Source organism: Limulus polyphemus, unplaced genomic scaffold (genome assembly GCF_000517525.1).
Source record: "Limulus polyphemus unplaced genomic scaffold, Limulus_polyphemus-2.1.2 Scaffold256, whole genome shotgun sequence".
In the NCBI taxonomy this organism is placed as follows: domain Eukaryota; kingdom Metazoa; phylum Arthropoda; class Merostomata; order Xiphosura; family Limulidae; genus Limulus; species Limulus polyphemus.
In genome coordinates, this window is record NW_013665866.1 from 439484 (window position 1) to 461059 (window position 21576).

The following is a 21576-nucleotide window of genomic DNA, read 5'->3' on the forward strand; positions in this document are numbered from 1 at the left end:
ACAAATTTTCACATATAATTACATGATTAAGTTTTTATATTTTTCAATTATTAGTACGAAATTATGTAAATTGGTTAAAAAACCTAAACGTTGGGTCATAATGATGACAAGTAAATACCAAAATATTTAATCGTGTACTGGTTGATATAATTTAATATTTTAATGTTATATTTTGTCCATTGACGCACTTATTAACCTTAATTGCGTGAAGAAAAATGGTTATTCAAACTTCGTATTCAACAAATTATTTTTAAAAGAAAATTTAATTATCATTGTCTATTGTGAATAGTTTAAATTTTCTATTGCAGGATCAAGTAATAACAACGCCATCCAGTGGCACAGCGGCATGTCTACGGACTCACAACGCTAGAATCCGGGTTTCGATACCTGTGGTGGGCAGAGCACAGATAGTTAATAATTAAGTATTGCTGTTGTAATTAAGTAAAAATATTTCTGACGATTACGTATTTTATAATTACTTTCAAACCGTTTGCTCACACTGCAATATTTATAATTACATCCCTTATTTTGTCAGCTATACTTATTGAAGGATATGCTTTAAAGTAACAAAACATTAGTTTATAAAAAACACTATGAGATAAATTGGTACTCGGGAAATTAGTATAAAAACAGATATTTGTTATAACCAATAACTCTATAATCATTGAATCACCAACTCTGCTTTAATTATTGAATTCCATTCATTGTTTGACCATTAAACAGTTTAGTGTTTATAATCAAAGTTTTGCTTAACTTCCTAGGTGGAAAACATCGTCGTCTTTGTTGATTTATAGAACTGCAATAGAACGAGCTCTCTCTCATCAGAAAACAAAACCCTCATCATGATAGGTTAACACAATTTTCATCCAGCATCATAAATCAATATCATATCTAAGCAATCCTACGCGTCACAGTATACTTTTTTCGAGCTAAACTTAAAAAAAAAGAGAATGTTTCCGAGTAGATATTTATATACTTCATTCGTGTATAAGAAGACAATTCTTACTGAGTTCAATATTTGCATATGTGTACGATTTTACGAAAATCTGTATAGTGTTTAGGGCGCTCGACTCGCAATCTGAGGGTGGCGGGTTCGAAACCCCGTCCCACCAAACATGCTCGCCCTTTCAGTCGTGAGAGCGTTATAAAGTGACGGTCAATCCCACTATTCGTTAGAAAAAGAGTAGCCCAAGAGTTGGCGGTGATGACTAGCTGCCTCCCTCTATTCTTACACTGCAAAATTAGGGACAGCTGGCGCAGATATGAAATGACGGGAGAACAAGCATGAATAATGTTGATACCAAATTTTATTTCGCAAGCAGGATATTCTACACTAAATTGTTAGGAATTGATCACACAATCATTCATATTTCAAAATGCGACGTAACTTAAAGAATACAAATGTAGATTTACCGTATTGTTGATCGGCTCTTATCGTGACTGGAATGGTCAACAATTACTTTTCGCTGTGGGCGGTATAAGTAGTTCAGAGCCTTGCTCTGAATGAAACCAAGAGTGATATACAATTAACCTTTTTTAAAGTCTACGAAATAATTTAAATTGATAGATTAAAATAAACTATTCCCGTAACTGGGGACGGGTACTTTTGCTTGTATTTATATATATTTTGTACTATTACCTCTTCGTTTTGAGTGATAATTATAATTTTCCAGAGACATAATAATAAGTAGCACTGCCTGTAAATATCTTTAACAGAAAGAAAGTGTTTTCTTATTTACAAAAATGAGCAAATATTTATATTAAGATCCGGTGGCGGTTTTCAATTATATTTTCATTATTAACGTATTTAGAGCTATTGAAGTGTCTTGGCTTTTTCTCTCTCTGTATGCAATGATATTCTGTAATAAATGGCATTACTTTTCAAAACATAATCAACGATATTTAATCTAAAATAAAACATATTTTAATAAATACCAAAACAACAATGGTATTGCATTGCTCCAAAATTTAAATTATATTTGCTAGTAGAGTTTGTAGTTTGACCTTGTAAGTTGAAAAAAATTGTTAAATTTATTGTTTCTGTACTTTCTTAAAGTGTAAGTTAGTGTTAAGAGATAATTATTTACTGATTAAACGTATATTAACTCACCTCGATATTTATGACGATCATAAGTTATACAAACCATTTTTATATAACGATATTGTCTTGTAATTTAGTATCTGTTTTCATCAAAATTTCAAAGATTGTAAAATTAACAAATTCTTATACAAATGCTTAATGTTATGTTTGTTCCGGAAGTTTCTGCAAAGTTTTTCTAGAGATATTTGCTGTAACCGCCCCTAATTTTGAACTGATAGACTAGAGGGAAGGCAGCTAGTCAATCGCACTAACTCTTGGGCTACACTAATCGAACGATGGAATTTCACAGTTACTCTGGAGGTACACCCACTACTCCAAAGTTCGGAGTAATTTTACGTCAGTGGAATGCGAACCACGCACCCTTACATTTCTAAGCCAGGACATTAACCACTAATGCTTGTGAGCAAAGAAAATGTAAAATTTAATAACAGTTTCAACGTTTAAAGCATTAAAAGAGACAGATCGCTATTATTCAGAAAGTTCTGTAGTCTAATTAAAATTGTTCCGTTTAATACCAAAATACTTCTTTCGAAATGACAGCGCCATCTTTTGATTGGATAAAATAAATTTAACAATGTATCAAAATAATATTGAAGAAATAAAAAGTGTACTATTTTACAACCGTATTTTAGTATAAATGTCATTATCACAAAGCATCTTTGTGATACATACGTGATTCCCTTTAACCTGATTAGAACTTCAAATGCTTATTTAAAAAAGATTTAGCATTACTTTAAAGATAAAGAATTGTGCAGCTTTGTTTCAATCTTTCTAAACAGGATAAAAATTATGGTATTTAAGTTATTCGGAAATTTGTGTTTAGGCAAATAATAAAGTAAATTTAAATTTAAATTGCGTATTGCACAATGAGCTATCAACATTATATTCGTATTTGAAACGACCATTTATTAGTGAGTTAGGATGATCAAATTAAATAATAATTTTAAACCAAGAAAAAATCGTTATTTTGAACTTTCGACCTCTATTCTGAAGCTTTCCATAAATTAGTGTAATTAAATAATACCGGTATATATTCATGGAACAATTTCTACTATTAAATTATACATAATTTTTGTCACCTATAGCTAAATTTGTTGTCAAATCATAATAATTGAAAATATAAAGAGAAATATATGAATAAGATAACACGTTTAAAACAATAATTTATTTCCTTAAGCTTCCTTTTTAATTTACAATGTTTGTAACGTTTAAATTAAAAAAATTAAATATTATGTGAATAAGAGAAGGAATTAATTTTCAGACAATAAACGTTCTTTACTTAGAATCTCATGTTAATTAATAATTATTATGGCATTTAGATTAACAAAATATAGGCTTATGATTAAATTTTATGACAGATCCAATATTCTTTGATAGGTTGTTTAGGCAGAGTATTCATAATGAATCTAAGTTTGAAATGGACAGCAACTGTAGGTTTCTACAACAGGCAGTTGATGTCCATTTCAAACTTAGATTCAAATCCAATATTTACGAGATATTTAATATTTTCAAGAAGTTTTGCCACCCACGGCTGAATGGTTCGAATCATGATACTGGATATAGATGTCTTCTTAACTTTCCTCCTTTTTTTGTGTTTTCCTCTTTACCCTTTATTTGTGCTTTACTTAAGCCAACCGCATGATTGTTTTTTTGGGCATGATAACCTACTGCCAACATGTTAATGGTACACAACAGTTCCTGATTTTTCTCTGACGTTCGCCAATGTACTACTGCTTTACTCTATCTCTATGCGTGCTATGACAAACATTTTTCCTTGTGCAGTTCTTCACTTTCATTACTTTGCCAGGGACTAACATCTGAAACTAAATTTAGATTAAATCTGTGAAAGGAACAAATGCGTATTTTGCAATTGCGATGTAATGAAAAACGTATATAGTACAATTTGTATATAATGAAAAACAAACTGAGGGATTAATGTTTATGAAGCATTTGAAAACTCATGGCTCCCTAGACAAGTATATTAGCCAGTCTAGCCGCTCTAAATATGAAAAAAAAAGTTTTCAAATGAATATTTAAATAGTTCTAATAGACATAATGGATGATTCCTTGTGTACATCTTCCATAGTTCTCTGTTATAAGCATTGTTTTATTTTATATATTTATTATATTCGTTTAGTCATTAATGTATATGCTTTCTAAGTTCCACATTACTGTACGTTCTTTTTGTTTGTTTTATCGGAGTTCAGTTGAGGTATTGAGTCACTGACAAAGTGAAACATTACTTCCTAATGTAATAAGACATTTTTCATGGAAATAATATAATACAAAATGTTACAACGCTTTCCATAAATGTTATCTCTGACCGCAATTCCTAGAGTTATAAACTGATCTATCACACAACACATCTGGTTGATAAGAAAAACACTTGATGTGTCATTGTGTTGAGATATTGGCCTTTGAGAACATTAAAATACGTGAATTCTATATTTAAGTTTGACCCATGTCCCATATTTTGACATGATTGTTTAAATGCTAGATATATCGATTCTGGTAAAAAAAATTATAACTATATCAGTATGTCTAATTTCTGACAAGTCAAGATCTTAAGCATTACTGATATGTAAATATAAAGAAAAATAGCAAATATCTGTGTTAAATTAAGGACTCTTACACCTAATGAAAACCATTTGAGACAGATACAACCTTCAAATACAACCCCCATTCTTCGTACTTTAAGCTTACAACCAGTCGCAAATCGCCAAAGGGCTAGTTTCGTTACATCCAGCCAAAATGTTAAAAAGTCGTCTATCATTGTAAAATGTATACAGAAGAGTCTTTTGTGACGCAATAACTTGTGATGGATAATTTTGTAGCTCTAGCAGGTGAAATTTACGGTATAGATGTATATCAGAAACATTAATTGTCTCATTAAATACTTACAAAAGACATTTGCCATGCATTATAAGTCATATTTGTAAAAATGCGTAAACAAACGTACGAGTTGTTTTACAAGTTTTATAATTCGTTAGCTATTTTACATCATAGTTTTCCTTTCCACGCATTACAAGCATAAGTAGCAACAAAATTTTTAAAGTACGGAAATGGAAAAAAAATATAATTAAAATACTACATTGTAAAATAATAATAAATTATAAAATAGGAACAATTATGAATGAATATTCCTCTTTTAATATTTTTTACTAATTCACATCTGTACATGTTGATTAATCAATCAATCATCTCTCATTCCTGGTAAGATAAAGGCAAGATGATTAAATTACTATTGTTACCACACCCAGGAGAAGTAAGGCACTTTTACATTTATTTAGTCAAATGCATTTATATCTATGTTAATGGAGTGACAAAATGTTTTACAGACAAAAATTATAAACATTGAAATGTATATTTATCTGACAAAATTTTGGCAATAATGTAATGTACGGAACATCAAAACAAAATCCACTCCTGTAATGATTACTTACAGTATGTTGTTACAGTCATGTATTATATATACTGATAAATAACTGTTTCCATAAACCTAGTTACGCATTAAATAAAATGTAATGTTATCTTGATTAATTCAGAGTTATTTTTCATTCATTCATTCAAACACTGGGTTGTAACGAGGAAAGTCTATTGGAAGAGTCGGTTACGCTCATGTTGTACACCACTTCGAAATCGTCATTATCTCTAAACCCTGGTGGAACAACGCTGGATATCGGACTAGAAATTGTGGCGGGATAGGGATACTGTCCAACAGTTTCAGCTAGGTTGCCATGGTCGCAAGAGTGGGGGATATTGGGATCACTAATGCTGTAAGCTAATTCGAGCATGAAACCCTTGCATCCTTGTGACGGGAAACCGTATGAAACAATATCATCATCATCTGAAAAATCATGATGGGGTTCTTTTAGGCATGTACATGGTTGATGATTACAGTGCACGTTACAGGCTCTGGAAGAAATGTCTTTATATTCACATTCTTCGTGTGCTGAAGAGGGCGTTACAGTACAGTGTCTGCTGTCAGGCGTTACACCGGTATAGAACTCTACGCTCTGACATGAGTGAAGTGGGATAGTTCTCTCACTTTCCGCTTGGAGTCCCAATTTGTCACATTTCAATTTTTCATAGCTGCGATCTAAATCCGTATGGTAGTGCTCGTCTCTGCTAGAGACTAGGTGAACCTTCCCATCTGGTTCTCGTACAACGCCCCCTGCCCGGAAAGAAGTTATGGATATGCTGTGATGACGGCGAACAGAGGCTCCAGAGTAGGACTTATGCATCTGATAATCTGATTATTAGATGAATAAAACAAATGTTCATTACGATTACAACTAGTAAGATGAATCATAACACTGAATTTCTATTCTGTGCTAACTATCTGTAATTCATTATCTTTTTCTCATTATCTTATATTTATTCACTATCATATTTCTTCTTGAAAATGATAAATAATCATTGTTCTTTATCTTATCATTTGTACAACACACTTAAGATTTGAGCAAAATATTTGTGTTGTAAATTATGAGATTATTCTCTCCATTATTAAGTTAAAAACTCCAAGGTATAGTCTTAAAGAGTTCAATGGTTTGCTTCACATATGACATAATTCATGGGTTCTTTACTGCCCCCATAAGAGGTTTCAACCGTTTGATAATGCTATAAAGATCCTTCAAACACTTGGGGGCTTCAAATATTTCTGTCCAAGATCCGTTTTAGAATTATGTCTGATCAAAATAATACTTAAATAAACAATACTTTAATCTTCCAAAACTTTTCCACTGATAAGACACGCACGTTTCAAATGACTGAGACAAAGCTGAAAGAAAATTCTGGTTTAGTGGTTATGAAAAATCTCAACAGAGTTTTGTATGTGATATACAGGAAAAACTATTATGGTTCTATATGCCAGTTGCGGAGGAAACCACTGTGGTACCACATGACATCCACATAGAGAAGTATTAACGTACCATATTAAATCCATAGAAAAACGTTAAGGCTCTGTATACACACAAAGAAAGAAAGAATGACTACTGTGGATATGCCAACCATAGAAAGAACCATTAAGATGCACACGCCATCCACAGGAAAAACCACTATAGTACACATTTTATCTACAGGACAAGCCACTATATTTATAGTACACATTCATGCATAGAATAAGTCACTATATATATATATATATATATACACTTTCATCCATAGAATAAGCTACTATATATTGTACAGTTTCATCCACAGAATAAGCCACCATATACAGTACACTCTCATTTAGAGAATAAGCCACTATATACAATACACTCTCATCTACAGAATAAGCCACTATATATAGTACACATTTTCATCAACAGAATAAGCCACTATATATCGTACACATTTTCATCAACAGAATAAGCCACTATATATAGTACACATTTTCATCAACAGAATAAGCCACTATATATAGTACACATTTTCATCAACAGAATAAGCCACTATATATCGTACACATTTTATCCACTGAAATTGTCTTTTTCATTTGGTACACTACTTACTGTAGGACATAATAACCCAGATAGTATGAAAACAAATTACTTACATAATTGTAACATGTTAAAATAAAATATTATTGGGTATCACTACCACGAAAGTTTCGAAAGAATGTGCACACTATTCAACGGACAATTGTATAAGAACTGCAACCTCGTACTACCAATACAAGAAGAAAATATTTGAGTTTGGAAGCACATTATGTTAATATAATAATGAACTTGCAAAGAACGATTTATAAGCATAATGAAGTGGTTTATTGTTTGGGGAAACATACAACATGTCCTCCCACCACCCCCAAACAGAATAACAACAACAACAACAGTTAATTATGCTTATAAATTGTTATTTTTCTTTCCTACCTTGTTCCAGATTATCCTCGTTCTTCAGCTCACGGTCATCTGAAAGTTAGTGACAATAGAGAATCATTATTCGTAGGCAATTAAAAATTATTATTTTTAACAACACCCACTGAGACCTTAATATATAGTAGCCACGATGTTATTGCTAAATTAACAAAACCATATAGTAATTTTTCAAAGCTATTTTATTGTTAAGACATGTATATGCTCCAAATGGAATTAATGAAATTTTGTATTTTCATGTTTATGAATAACTTATAAGTTGACGACTAAGTAAATAAAGAAAAACATAATACATAGAGAGAACAACAAAGTATAATGAAGATCCCTATTATGCCCTCTGTCTTAACTTTTCTATTTCATCGTGCTTTAATGATCAGACCAAGTAGACTATATGATCTTAAATTTGTAGTGCGTAAAATGTTGTCAAGAAAATTTATTTTATGTTTATCTACTCACTTAAGCAATTTTTCTATGAGTGTATATTAGAAATAGAGAAAAAAGAAGAAGATTGCGGGAAGAACGATTAGACGAACATCTATAATCAGAATGTTTAATTTTTTTCTGATAATACTATTGATCAGTTTTCAGTAGTTCTCACTCCTGACTCGAAATGCGGTCAACATTTTCTGTTCTGTGCATTATCATTTTTATGAGAAATGAAGATGGCATAATACCATATATAACGTGCCAACTATAAGATTTCATTCACTAAGAGAGAGTTTTACCATTTTGAACTTTTTCTTCCAGTCCATTTCTTGCAATGGTGTTGTTAGAGGTTCCGGATTTGTCTGAAGACGCTAGTTTGGGGACGGAAGACAGATTCCTTATTGTCTGGAGACGTTTCTTGATCCGTGGAAGAGCTTTACTGTATCGAGGGAAGGTCTCCAAATCTTCTGAAACCTGCTCATATGATCTGGCCGTGTCCAAGTTGTTGAAAGATTCTTGTATACTTGGGGTGTAGCCTTTGGGTCTAGGGGGTACTGTTGGTCTAGTAAATGAGGTATCTTCTATATTGGTCAACTTGTTTATATGTTTATGGTCATCTCGATGTAACACAGAATTCTTCACCATCATTTCATTTGTGATGGAGTCATCCTGTAAGTTATTATTTCTCTGTCCCTGATGACACTTGCGATGATATCGTTTACAGCAACATACCATTCCGACTGATACAGCAAGAAGAAACACCGCCATCAACACAATACCAATGATTTCTTCCAGGGTAGTATTCATGCTTGTGGAAGTGATCGACGCAGTAAAGAGAGGTTCAGTACAGAGAGGTCCTGTCATGTTAGGTTGGCAATGACACTGGAACATTCCATGAAAATTGATACATGTTGCTCCGACTCCACAAGGATCCCCTTGACACTCATCCAAATCTAACTGACATCTGTCACCATGGAAACCCTGACATTTGCACACTGGTCCATACGTACCCTCTTCACATATGCCTCCATTCTGACAAGGATTCGGATTACAGAAATGTCCATAACCACACCGAGTACCACTATGACCAGGCAGACATTCGCAATGATAACCATTGCTCTGGTTGCGACAGGTACCACCATAGAGACAAGGGTTAGAGGCACAAGGATCTGTGTCTATTTCACAATTGATTCCAAGAAAACGAGGTAAGCATAGACAGATGAAGGAACTTTCATTTTCTTGGCACGTGCCTCCGTGTAGACATGGTTGTATTCCACATATCCCGAGGTCAACCAGTTCACCACATCGGAACTCTATATTAACAAATCTAAAGAGTAGCTAATAAGATATTGTTTTCAGGCATTGTAACATAATAGGTGATACTATTTAAGATTATAAAACATATCATTACAAATAGAAACTATCAAAGAACTGAGAAAACATTTAAACATCTAATACAGTCTTATAGTCTCCAGTTCATTGTGTTATTTATGATATTGTGGAACAAATACTCGTACATACGATATAATATTACTCATTTCTCAAAATTAGATCCAAAATTAGTAAATAACTTTTTCGATGCTAACTTTAAAAAAGTACAGACCAAAAGAATAAAAATTAATGTATGTTATATATCACATGCTTTTTAAATATACCTGCGGAGAGTGGAAACGTTGTTGGTACTGGTAATGTTTAGAGGTAGTACAACTCCATTGATACGGATGTCAGCCATGCAGCCTATAAAACCCATTCTAACGTCATCATATCTCAAAGATCTAGCTTCTGCTCCGAAATACAAGTCATTTCCGTCAAGGTTCAACAGGTCGTGAAAACCAGGAGCTACTCCCGTTTCTTTGGCTAGATCATCTACAGTGACAGTTGCTGTATTTCCTCTACGTTCCACCTTGACTTCGTGCCACGTGCCATCGTTTACTTTGATATCTTCCACTCGAACGATACCTTCTCCACTGCCAAAATCCACCCTGAACTGAACAGCTCCGTTGATCATCTAAATGGTTGACAGAAAACACGTCAAGAATTCAATATAAACTTATTTCTGTTGTAATATGATTATTTCTTTGTTTCGGATACTTGCACAAACTATACAAGAGCTACCTGTGTTAGACGACTATAAATTTGAACTGATAAGTTAGAGGGAGAGCAGCTTGTCAACAGCACCGATTGAAAATTATTGGACTTCTCTAGTCGAAGAGTGGGTTTTAACCTTCACTCATGTATTTTACCCACAGTCCCAAAGTGCTGATCGCGACATGTTTTCTTGATGCCAACGGGAATACAAGCCATATACGTTTGGAACGCTAACTACTAGACTAAGATGTCTTAAACTCGTGTAAAATGAGTATTCTCTAATCTCCAGAAACTAATATCTTAAAAACATTGCTGAATGAATCTATGCTGACAATGAGGCTATCTAGTCGTGTAGGTGAGGAAAATATTAGAACTTCTTAGAAGTTATTGTTTTCTCATAGCTTCGACAATTCACCTAAATATTGTTTAAGATGTCAAATCATTAAGATATTTATATCTCATTTTTCTGAGTACCACATTAGCTGGCTGGAAGAAAATACATTTTGCAGTAGTAGGCAGGATAATTAAATTAATCTTCGTAAGGCAAAAACAAATATATAATGCAAATGATTAAACCTTCGCTATATCAGGAAAGTTTTAATATTTTTCAACACAAATGCAATTTTCAACTTCATTTCTTACTTGATAAATATTTATAATGAAAATTTAAATATAACTAAAATAGCAAAATCACTGTTTAAGAAACCGTTGGAAAACATTAACGAAACAATTAAAACTAGTAACTGACACTGTCTCTTTTACCATGATCTCAATAATTAGGCAAATTGTAATTCACTCTTCACGTTTGGTTCAATTTTATTTCTAGGTCATGTAAATGTATATATAAAACGATGTTAAAGAACATCAGTCATAACAAATTAATGCATACTATCATCACTCGACGTTACAACTCGAAACTAATATTATGAAATAATGTCAGCTTACTTCTAAAATACTGTAGTCTTTTCTTCCAGAAGCAAACATAAGGTTGCCAGTAGCCTGAACAGTTCGAATGTGCAAGTGGACAGTGAAGTGGTGGTCGACAGGTGCGTTCATGGTGTACTGAGCAAAGCTTTTTCCACCAAAAGTAATGACATTTTTTCCTGTAATAGAAAGACATTCTATAGCACCGAAACATATGAAATAAACATGCGTTGCTACTGAGACTAACGTTATCAGTTTTCCTATCATTTTAATTGACAGTATACAACAAAACGGTGTATCTTGTAATAAAGAAATATAGTGTTAAATATTCAAACGTCTTAGACATAGGGAAAATATCTTTATCTTTTACACTTTTACAGCAGTCTTACTTAGATAAATGATTAATAAACAACTTTATAGTACTTACATTTTTACTGCTATAATATTATGCCAACAAAAAAGTCGATCACAAACAAACATAGCAAACCCGTTTAATGTAAAAATACAAACTGGTGGTTTCATTCCGAAAATATTCGAAATTAGCTTACGCATTTTTAAAGATTAGTTTCAAAAACCTCGGTTTGGCGGAAAGGCTGCAATAAAGATAACTATGATGTTAGTGAGAACAAACATCATAGTGAAGTGGGACGAACAACTCATAGTTTCGTTCTTTAGAGAAAATCTATATTCAGCTAACTTTACCTTCGTAACAATGAGAGCCGTTGCATTTGTTTTTTTCACGATCACATAACGTCCCCGTTTTTCCTTTCGGACATTCACAGACATATCCGAGGGTTGAAGCAGCAGGAATGCAAACTTTTTCTAAAGGACAAGGTCGGCGGGTACAAGCACTTACCCCTCGTTCACAATGGGGGCCTATGAGGTTAAAAAAAAAGAAAGAATCATTAGTTTATGTTTTGTAGCTTAATCAGATAGAAATTAATGTATATTATCGTATTCAAATAAACAGACCAACATGCAGTAAAAAACAAATAAAGGAAAAGAGTAACTTTACTTAGTCATCATTTCAATAAGCACAGTAAAAGTACAAATATCTGCTACCATTTAAAGTATTTCTTACTTTGGTATCAATTTTTATTGTTGAATTATTTAAACGTTAATTGCACTAACCATAAAAGATTATTCTGCTGGACATTTAATCCCTACCATTAATGGCACTGTCTCTTGAAACGTGCTAAAATATAAAGTTATAAAATCTGAAAATGTACAATATAATATTATTACATAACAGTATTATTGTGACAGCCCATGTGTGACGCGTTTTTTCACGAAAAGTCTTTCCAGACTTTTTATCTAACTGAATTATGAGTCAAATACATTACTAATGAAAGGAAATATCGATACTTGTTTGTTTGTTTGAAGCTAAGCACAAAGCTATACAATGGGCTATCTGTGCTCTGCCCACCACGGTTATCGAAACCCGGCTTCTAGCGTTGTAAGTTCGCAGACATACAGCTGTGCCACTGGGGTGCATATCAATACTATGCATTTCAAAAGCCATTTGTGAAATGGAGTGTGCCATTTTTTTAAATTTATGGATTTAAAGGATTGGAATATCTCTACATGTTTGATATATCATATGTTCTAAAAGTAAATTGTCAGCGTTATATTGTTGTTATTTTAATTCATAATTATACAGTTGCCTTAGAGTTGTAAATCTGTAAACTTATCACTGATTCACCGAGGGACGTCAGCATTATATACATATATATATATATATATAAAAACATTGACAACCATGGCAAACTAGCATGCTCAAGTTAAGTTTCAACACATGTAAATATCGTATTGTAAATTATTTCAGTAAACATTTTCTAAAAGAATGACATATATAAATGAAAGTTACTTAAAATCAGCAAGTGACGAGGAAAATCTATATATATATATTTAATATTTCTCAGCGATTAAAAAAGTAAAGTTTCTGATCATTGGATAATTTTCTTCGGGTCTAATAGATAACATGAAAATACTTCAACCAATTTTCATGGTCGACCTTCAGCTGTAGAATTTTTTTTAGCTTGTAAACCCTGAGCTAGTTGTGAAGCACTCTGAATATGCTTGTGTAAAAATTTATTGGATGGTGACATATACATTATTGTAGTATATCGGTTCAACAATTGTGGTTGATACGAGAATTTTCATAAAATACCAGATGAAGACTCCATAAGAATACTGCATGATTTTCTTTAATCATTCCTTAAACTTTATTTCTATTCCACACCCTTACTAATTCTTCATTCTTTAGAAAGAAAATGATAGACAACTAAGGACATTGGTGCAGATACATGTTAACATGAGTAGCCCACACAATCGACCGCAGGGGTCACAGACATGGTTGCCCTCACAAGGGCCTCTTCTTATATTTGCTTACCATGCGCCTTGAGAGTTTAGACTTATTGAAACTACCGCTCATTCAATAAAATTACATATATATATATTACACTATTCTACATTGCTAAGTTTAATTAATAGCATATATGAAGTAACTGTGTGAAAGATTATATAATTCACTTTTAACTCACCACCATAGCCTGGCTCACAATGACAACTAGACATCTGATAAAAATGATGTGACACAAAGCTCCAGGTATCGGTACTAATGGCCTTAATTTCACTCTCATCCATCATTATCTGATGAATACACTTCCCGTTCACACAGGTCACTAAGGTGCACCAGTCATCCATAATCTGTACGTGGAGTCAAATATTTTATTACCTTCTCGCTCTCTCTTTGTATTTATCGTTCAAGTTATATCTAAGAAGAATCAACAAAGTTGTATGTATCTTATATTCTATCTGACCTAAGCTCATGAATGAATGATAAGTGATTATTTGATGCGAAAATGTATTTCATCAGTGATCCTTTTTGAGCAGAGGAACTGATATGTATAGGGTTAACAATCATACTCACAGTGGTGTTTTTTTTTTCTGTAAATTCCCAGTGGAGCATAGGGCCGCAACAACACCTCGCCAACGGAAGGTGTTGTTGCAGTTTCTTGTAGCAGGTTGGTTTTTACGGGGTGGAGTTGTTAGCCCCGCGCCCAACCCTCCTCCTTTCTCATCCTGGACTTGGGACCAGGCAAAGGCGGAGGTTGGCATGTTTGGTGTGACGGGGATTCGAACCCGCGACCTTCAGATTACGAGTCGAGCGCACAGTGGTAGTAGTGATACATAAATGAATGATTCGAAATACAGTGTATTTGGTTGCAGCTACTATTTTACATGCACAGATATATAAAGTGCTACAACGACTCTAAGTGTGACTGGGATTCATGTACAAATATCCTTAGAGATTTTAAACGGTGCTATCCATGAACAAAAAAAACCTTCCTATAAAGGAATGATCATTATTCTTGAGCTCAAGTGGGAAGTTGACAAAAATCAGTACATTTGTCCTTATTAGTAAAAACTAAAACATTTAAATACCTTTTAAGTTGTGATAGTTAGGGATTAAATTTACGTTTTAATTCAGATTTGTGAATGACACAAAATATTTTTGCAGCTGTTTTAACTATTAAAAAGAAGGTTCAAATAAGCTCCCACACTTACCGCTGAGCCACCAGGGGCTCAATAAATACTGCTAATCAACATTTTATATTAAAGTTTAGAAATCCTGGAAATGTTGAAATACATAAACATCGTTGAATATCGTGTCTGCTATTTCAATATTGTTTTCTTAACCCGTATAACGTAACAAGCACACTAAGAAACAGTTCGATAATTCAATATTTGGATTTTTTAATAATTTCCTTCTCTAGCATTTAGAGTATCCAAGTATTTATCATTTCACTGGAATATTTAAACACATTTTTGTTATAGATTAAAACTTATAACACTAAATTTAGTTATAGCTCAGAACAAAGCATTAAATTTATTGTTAGTGTTTCTCATATGCCTAACAGTTCACATCTGGAGCTGTATATGGAATGTAATCTTTCCTGCCGTTTTACACATCCTAAATATAACTAAAAATACACATATGTGCATTCAGAAATTAGACCGTCAAAATAACAGTGTTACTATAAGAACCACGGTTTTTATTTGTATAATCCATGTCATTCCATCAAAACTTAAGAAATATGAAATAGAAATAGCACAGGGCTTAGGTGCTATTACACCGTAAAAAATGGTGATATAAGCCAACAAAGGCATTGAGCTATTTCACAACAACACAGTTGTGTTCCCCTAATCAGATTTCTGTGAACTATAACACAGTTGACTGCTGTATTAATATATATATATATACAAACTGTTTAGGATTTTCTAACAATATATATAAATAAATTGTGTTTATCTAACTATAATGTTCTTTTGTGAAGCCACATCATTTATGTCGAGTTATTGTTTTAACCGGTTAAGAGTAGCACATGGTGGAAACTAATCGAACTTCAAGGAAGGTAATTTTTCTAGATATTGTTTTCTATACAGTATTTGACTTCTACGTTATAAAATGCTTTAACTTATTAACATTACTGTGTGCATGTACGCTGTACAATATTTATCACTGAGGTTGTGCGTCACGCAACACATTTGTATTATAGATTGTTGTTATTCATCCATCGGACTTTTATTGTGCACTACATCTATTATGTTGTTTTTAACATGGGATTTTTTTTAGAAAACAGAAGGAGAGATTTCGAAGTAAACGTTATAATGACGTTTCAACTGTATTTCTTACACACTGTATCAATATTTATATATAAGAATATTCTCCAACTTACTTCTTGGATTTCCAACCCAACATATTTCTGGAATGATTCCAACTTTACTTTTAGCTTACTGCGGATTAAATTTGATGAGTAGAAGACGGAAGAATCTTCCCTTATACAGAAAAATACGTCAAGGTCCGGATGCGTCCCTCTCGTAGTTTTGGTGTTGTTCATATTTGCTTTTTGTATGCTAATTATCTGAACATTCGTTAATGGAACGTTTAAAATTCTCCGAACAAACTCAAGAAATTTTTCTTTGTAATAAAGAAGAAACCGCTCAGAACTTATACTTGCTATACGAATGACAACTCCATGTTTTATAGCTTCTTCTGTGAGCAGATTGTTTTGGATAGTGATAGTTTTACTCGTGGTGAACTTGTCATCTGTCACACTAACGTTGATCATATAAAAACCAGGATCCAAACTTGGTACCGACGATAGTGTTCCGTCCTCGTGATCAATTTGAAATAGATGTTTATGTGGAGACGATATATCGAAGCTCAGTGTGTCATAAGGATCTTCATCAGTTGCTCGAACACGACCCAAAATGCCCCCAGGAAATTTAACTCCAAAGGAAGTAATTATGATTTCAAGTGGAATTATATTCGGTGCAAAACGGCTTTCTTCAACAATGAGGACCGTGACCCAAGCCTGGCTGCTAAGAGGAGGAAGTCCAGCATCTGTAACCTGAATACACAATGTGTAGTTGCTTCGATATTGATAACTGAATTTTTTGGCGGTTTCTAAGACCCTTTCTTGAGGCAGTATGCGGAATGAATTATCCTCGTTACCGGAGATGATGCCGAAAATAAAAGGTCCGGTGTTTGGAACAGTATCTTTATCATTAACACTAAAAGTAATTACTGGAAAGCCAATTTCCTTGTTTTCCTGAAATATGTATATAACACACTAATGAATTCAAAAGTAAATATTACTATGAAAGCAAAAATTACAAGACAACCTGCAAAAACATAAAATACTGCTCAATTATTTTCATCTATCTGCATTAAAAATGTCTTTAAAATCACAAAAAATAACACTTGCATATCTGGCTTTGTTATACAAATAACAAGAGATGAATCCCGTGCTATATTAATAAGGTAATTCCTAATGAATAATCAAAATATCACGTATCTGTTTAAATATTTATGTAGAATAAGCTCCAGTAAAGTCAAATCTTAGAATATAAAAGAAAACTTAATATGTAATTTAGGTAAATACGCACATTACTTCAATATAAAAATACGACATTAACTAATCTCTAGATCGAAAGGTCACCACAAAACAATATAGACTTATATGTGTTTTATCTTATGACGTATTATTACCAGGTTGTCGGGCGATTTTGAAATAACATATGACGACGAAACTTCCAACTAATTTCAATCTACTTTGTTTCATTACAGTATGAACCAAGCTATAAAATATATATTAATGTGAAAAGTGAACTTCAATTATCATTGGATCGGTTTTATTTTAAAAATTCTACCTTGAATTCAATACACAAATCAGTATAAGATGCCACTGCAAGTGTGACATTGTACCTGAATGATGACTGAGTAGTTAGTTTTGGAAAACACTGGTGGATTATCATTTACGTCAGATATTTCAATATCTACAAGAACTCGAGTCCAAAGATACGGCGTCCCACTGTCACGACATTCCACTTCCAATGCATATTTAGAAATCTGCAAGTATAAAGTTCGACAAATTAAACCGAAACCTATAATGAACGACACATATGAATTTTCAATAATTATAAGTTGAATTTACTGAATGTTATTGAATATTCTAACACAAAAATGTTATTAATATAATTTCATCAAACACTTATAGTGTTATGATAGGAATTATCGTTTTAATGCAGTGCGTTTCCGTTAATTACTGTATTTATTCACAATTTCATTATGTAGACAAAATAGTATTTTGTTAACTGAAGTAGAACCGCGTGAATTCACAGTCTTTACACTTAGCAACGTGCTTAGAAACGAGCAAGGCCTTATATACAAACTCGATAAATAGTCACCTGAAATAATGGCCGTTTGGACTGACATGATGCCTGTTAAAGACAATCTAAATATCCGAGAGCATTGTTACAGAAAATAATAATGTGAGCAAGATTCCGATAACTCACAAATGTTACAAATTCTGTATATATTGTTTTTAATATCAAGCTTCAAGATACTTTTCAGAACAATTTAACAACTATCAAGAGGCATAGTTATAAGTTAAAAAAAAGATTTAGTAATGATAGGTTTTACCGTTTCCCGGTCAAGCGGAGCAGCTATTTCAATGTAACCCTCCTCCCTATCAACATAGAATTGTCTATAACGATCTCCTTCTATAATAAAGTAGGACAGCTGGGCGTTTGGAGCACTGTCTATGTCGCTTGCTTTCACCTGGAGTAATAGAAAAGTCGTATCATTATCTTCAATAAGTAAAACATTTTTCTAGGAACACAGCACCTTGGGCGGTCAGTTTCCTTGCATCGCAAAGTTCGTAAAACTTTTAACTAACAAAGTCCCTATAAGATGATATATGATGATTACTGTAGACATATCTTCTACCAACCCACTGTCCATCCTTCAGGCGGAAAGGTTCACTAATACCTGGAGAGAATTACATTCGTTTCACTGGATTGTCGTTTGTGTGTCGTGCAGTAAAAAACAATAGAACATTTTCTTTAGGAATGGTATACTTCCTGTACAAAAACAGCTTTAGAGATACTAATTAAGATATATATTATCAACCATTTAGGAGGAACTTTAAGTACCATATATCAAACCGATGAATTTCCTAAGCTTCAGTATAAGAACATTTAAATATTGCTCTAAAACTTTGCATTCATTGAAAAGTTGTTAAACTAAAGGTAAAAAAACAAAACAATAGTCGCCTGGTGGGCCAGTGATAAGTTTACATATATAACCCATTGTGTAGCTTTGCGCAAAAACAAACAAATAAATAAAGTAATAAAATTCCCAGTGTTTTGGTTTGTTTCGGCAAATATACTCAAGGACTATCTTTGCATATTTTGAGTTGCTAGACTAGAGGAAAGGCGGCTAGTCATCATCACCAGCCGCCAACTTTTTGGCTGCTCTTGTTTAAGTGAATAGTGAGATTTGACCATTACTTTTATAACGCATCCGTAACCCCAAAGTGTGAAGCGCATTTTTACGGCAACAGGTCATGGACCATGAATCCTGGCACTATAACCAGTAAAACATGTCCGCCTCATTTCTTAGTAACTAACAACAAATATCCATTTCAGTGAATTAGGTGTTTTCAGCTAAAATTATACGGATATTTTTGCGTCACACAAAATAATTCAATAATGATCCAAATTTTGTATTACGTTGATACGTTCCTTATACAGTATGCACTTATCATTGGTGCGTATCTTACGAATTATAAGGCTTACCTAAAAGGCTAAATGATTCTGTATCCAAGTTAAATGTTTTTTATAAAATATAAAACTACTCTGAATAATGTATCCACGTTCCTTAAAAACATAAATCGACCGGAATGATTCTATAACCAACTGACGTAGAATAAGATGGAATAGAAAGATAATAAAAAGAACCTTTATGTTGTTGTTTGTAATTAAGCACAAAGCTACACAAAAGGCTATCTGTGCACTGCACACCACGGGTATCGAACCCAAGTTTCTAGCGGTACAAATCCACAAACATACCACTGTTCCACCTTTATGAAATTGTATGCTAGTTATTTGTTTCTCAGAGAAGGCAAAACCTTTTGAAATAATGGACAATTCAACTGAAAGGTTCCGTGTTTAATGTGAGCCAAATCGTATTATTCGGTAATCAGCTACTACTGTTCTTTTTAGCTAGAATTCATTTACAATGATTTAGCATCCTAATGATGCGTGCTGTATCGCATTGAAACTTACCTGACTGGTTCTGGATACTATTAATACATTCGTTGTTGAACTGAAATTTACCATTTAAATAACTGAAACGTTAATTTTATAATTAAAACTTGCGTGAAACTTACCTGAAAGGCTATGTATTTTATTTATGCTTTTGTTATTTAACTGAAGTCTAACTGAATTACTTCATTTTTCATGTCACTAATGACTTTTAAAGTAATTGAAAGTTGCGTCCTTCAGGGAATTCAAATTTACTTAAATGCTTTTTTTTTCTTGCTGATGCGATTCTGTTTGTTATTTACAAATTCCTTATAGAACGTAAACTAAATTGGATTAATTCTGCATCCCACTTAGATGTTATACATATAGAACGTAATCTTATCTAATTAGTCTTATGTTCCACTATCGTGATCCTTATTGGAATGTAATTTTACCGGGGGCGATACTGAATACCACCAATATCTACTTTATAACACTTGCAATTACCTGAATGATTCTGTCTCCCACTGAAGCATCTTCTCGAATAATGGTTTGGTAAGATGCCTGACTATAAATGGGAGCGTTGTCATTGGCATCTATGACTGAGATATTTACAGTAGCATGAGTTGTAAGTGGTGAGGTTCCTCCATCTTTAGCTTCAATAGTTAAAAAATAATCCTGTATATCTTCATAATCTAGGTGCTTAGTCACGGTGATAACACCTGAGAAAGAAGTAGAAAATGAAGAAATAAAATGTTTTAGTGTTGAGATTTCATTTGTAGGCCACGATATACTCAGTACGAATATTTGTTTTATATGTATATATATATATAATTTTACTATGCTTAATTAATATATTTTTACTGTCACTGCGAGTAAGCTTCATGTTATGTTTTATTTATGTATCGAGAAGTAAGGTACCCCGCAAAACCGAACATTTCTGTGACTTATATGATACAGACACTAAGAAGCATCGACTAGCAATACTCGGATATAGCACGTATCTGACGTGATAAAAGTGAATACGGAGAGAAGTTTCTGCGAAATATCACGGAAACTTTGTTTCTTTTTTTTTCTTATCAGCAATGAATGACAGAATAAAACTTAATCACTTATGATGTATTGATGTGACAAAATGACCTAACTTCATAATATTTTGGTAAATGAGGAGACATCAAATTTGTTGAGATGACAATCAAGTGATAATACTATAATGATTCCAATAAAAGCAGAAGAAGATAGTCACGAAGGAGTGTACGTTAGTTTTTTACTAAGCACAGAGCTGTACAATGAGCTACCTGCGCTGTGTCCACTGCAGGGATCGAACCTTAGGATTCAAGAGGCACTGTTGCTATTTTTCATGCATTGTATTGGGAATTTTATGACAAGGATAGTTTCATAATGTTATGACATAACAGATGTATGTGATAATGACATGTTATAATTAATGTAAATGACATGTAAATAATTAATTAATTGGCTTTTGAAATCTATAGATATGATATGATATAAGGTCATTCCGGATATCATGAATGTATTATTATGAAGTTATTCACCAGTACCTCCCCCCCCCCCACACACACACAC

The 21576-nt window shown here is 33.0% G+C and overlaps 1 protein-coding gene across 1 annotated transcript in view; it reads right to left on the reverse strand.

The window, feature by feature from the left end:
- Window positions 1–3492: 3492 nt before the first annotated feature.
- LOC106478865 (fat-like cadherin-related tumor suppressor homolog) overlaps window positions 3493–21576 on the reverse strand; it is a 227395-nt gene continuing 209311 nt past the window's right edge. Inside the window, exons 22-32 of the mRNA XM_022382546.1 lie at window positions 20497–20711; window positions 18386–18523; window positions 17669–17812; window positions 16137–17012; window positions 13938–14103; window positions 12097–12270; window positions 11416–11573; window positions 10038–10390; window positions 8682–9709; window positions 7954–7992; window positions 3493–6353 (exon numbers count right to left, since the gene is read on the reverse strand). Of these exons, the coding sequence (XP_022238254.1) occupies window positions 5668–6353; window positions 7954–7992; window positions 8682–9709; window positions 10038–10390; window positions 11416–11573; window positions 12097–12270; window positions 13938–14103; window positions 16137–17012; window positions 17669–17812; window positions 18386–18523; window positions 20497–20711 (3977 nt within the window). The 3' untranslated portion in view covers window positions 3493–5667. The remainder of the gene's footprint in view (window positions 6354–7953; window positions 7993–8681; window positions 9710–10037; window positions 10391–11415; window positions 11574–12096; window positions 12271–13937; window positions 14104–16136; window positions 17013–17668; window positions 17813–18385; window positions 18524–20496; window positions 20712–21576) is intronic.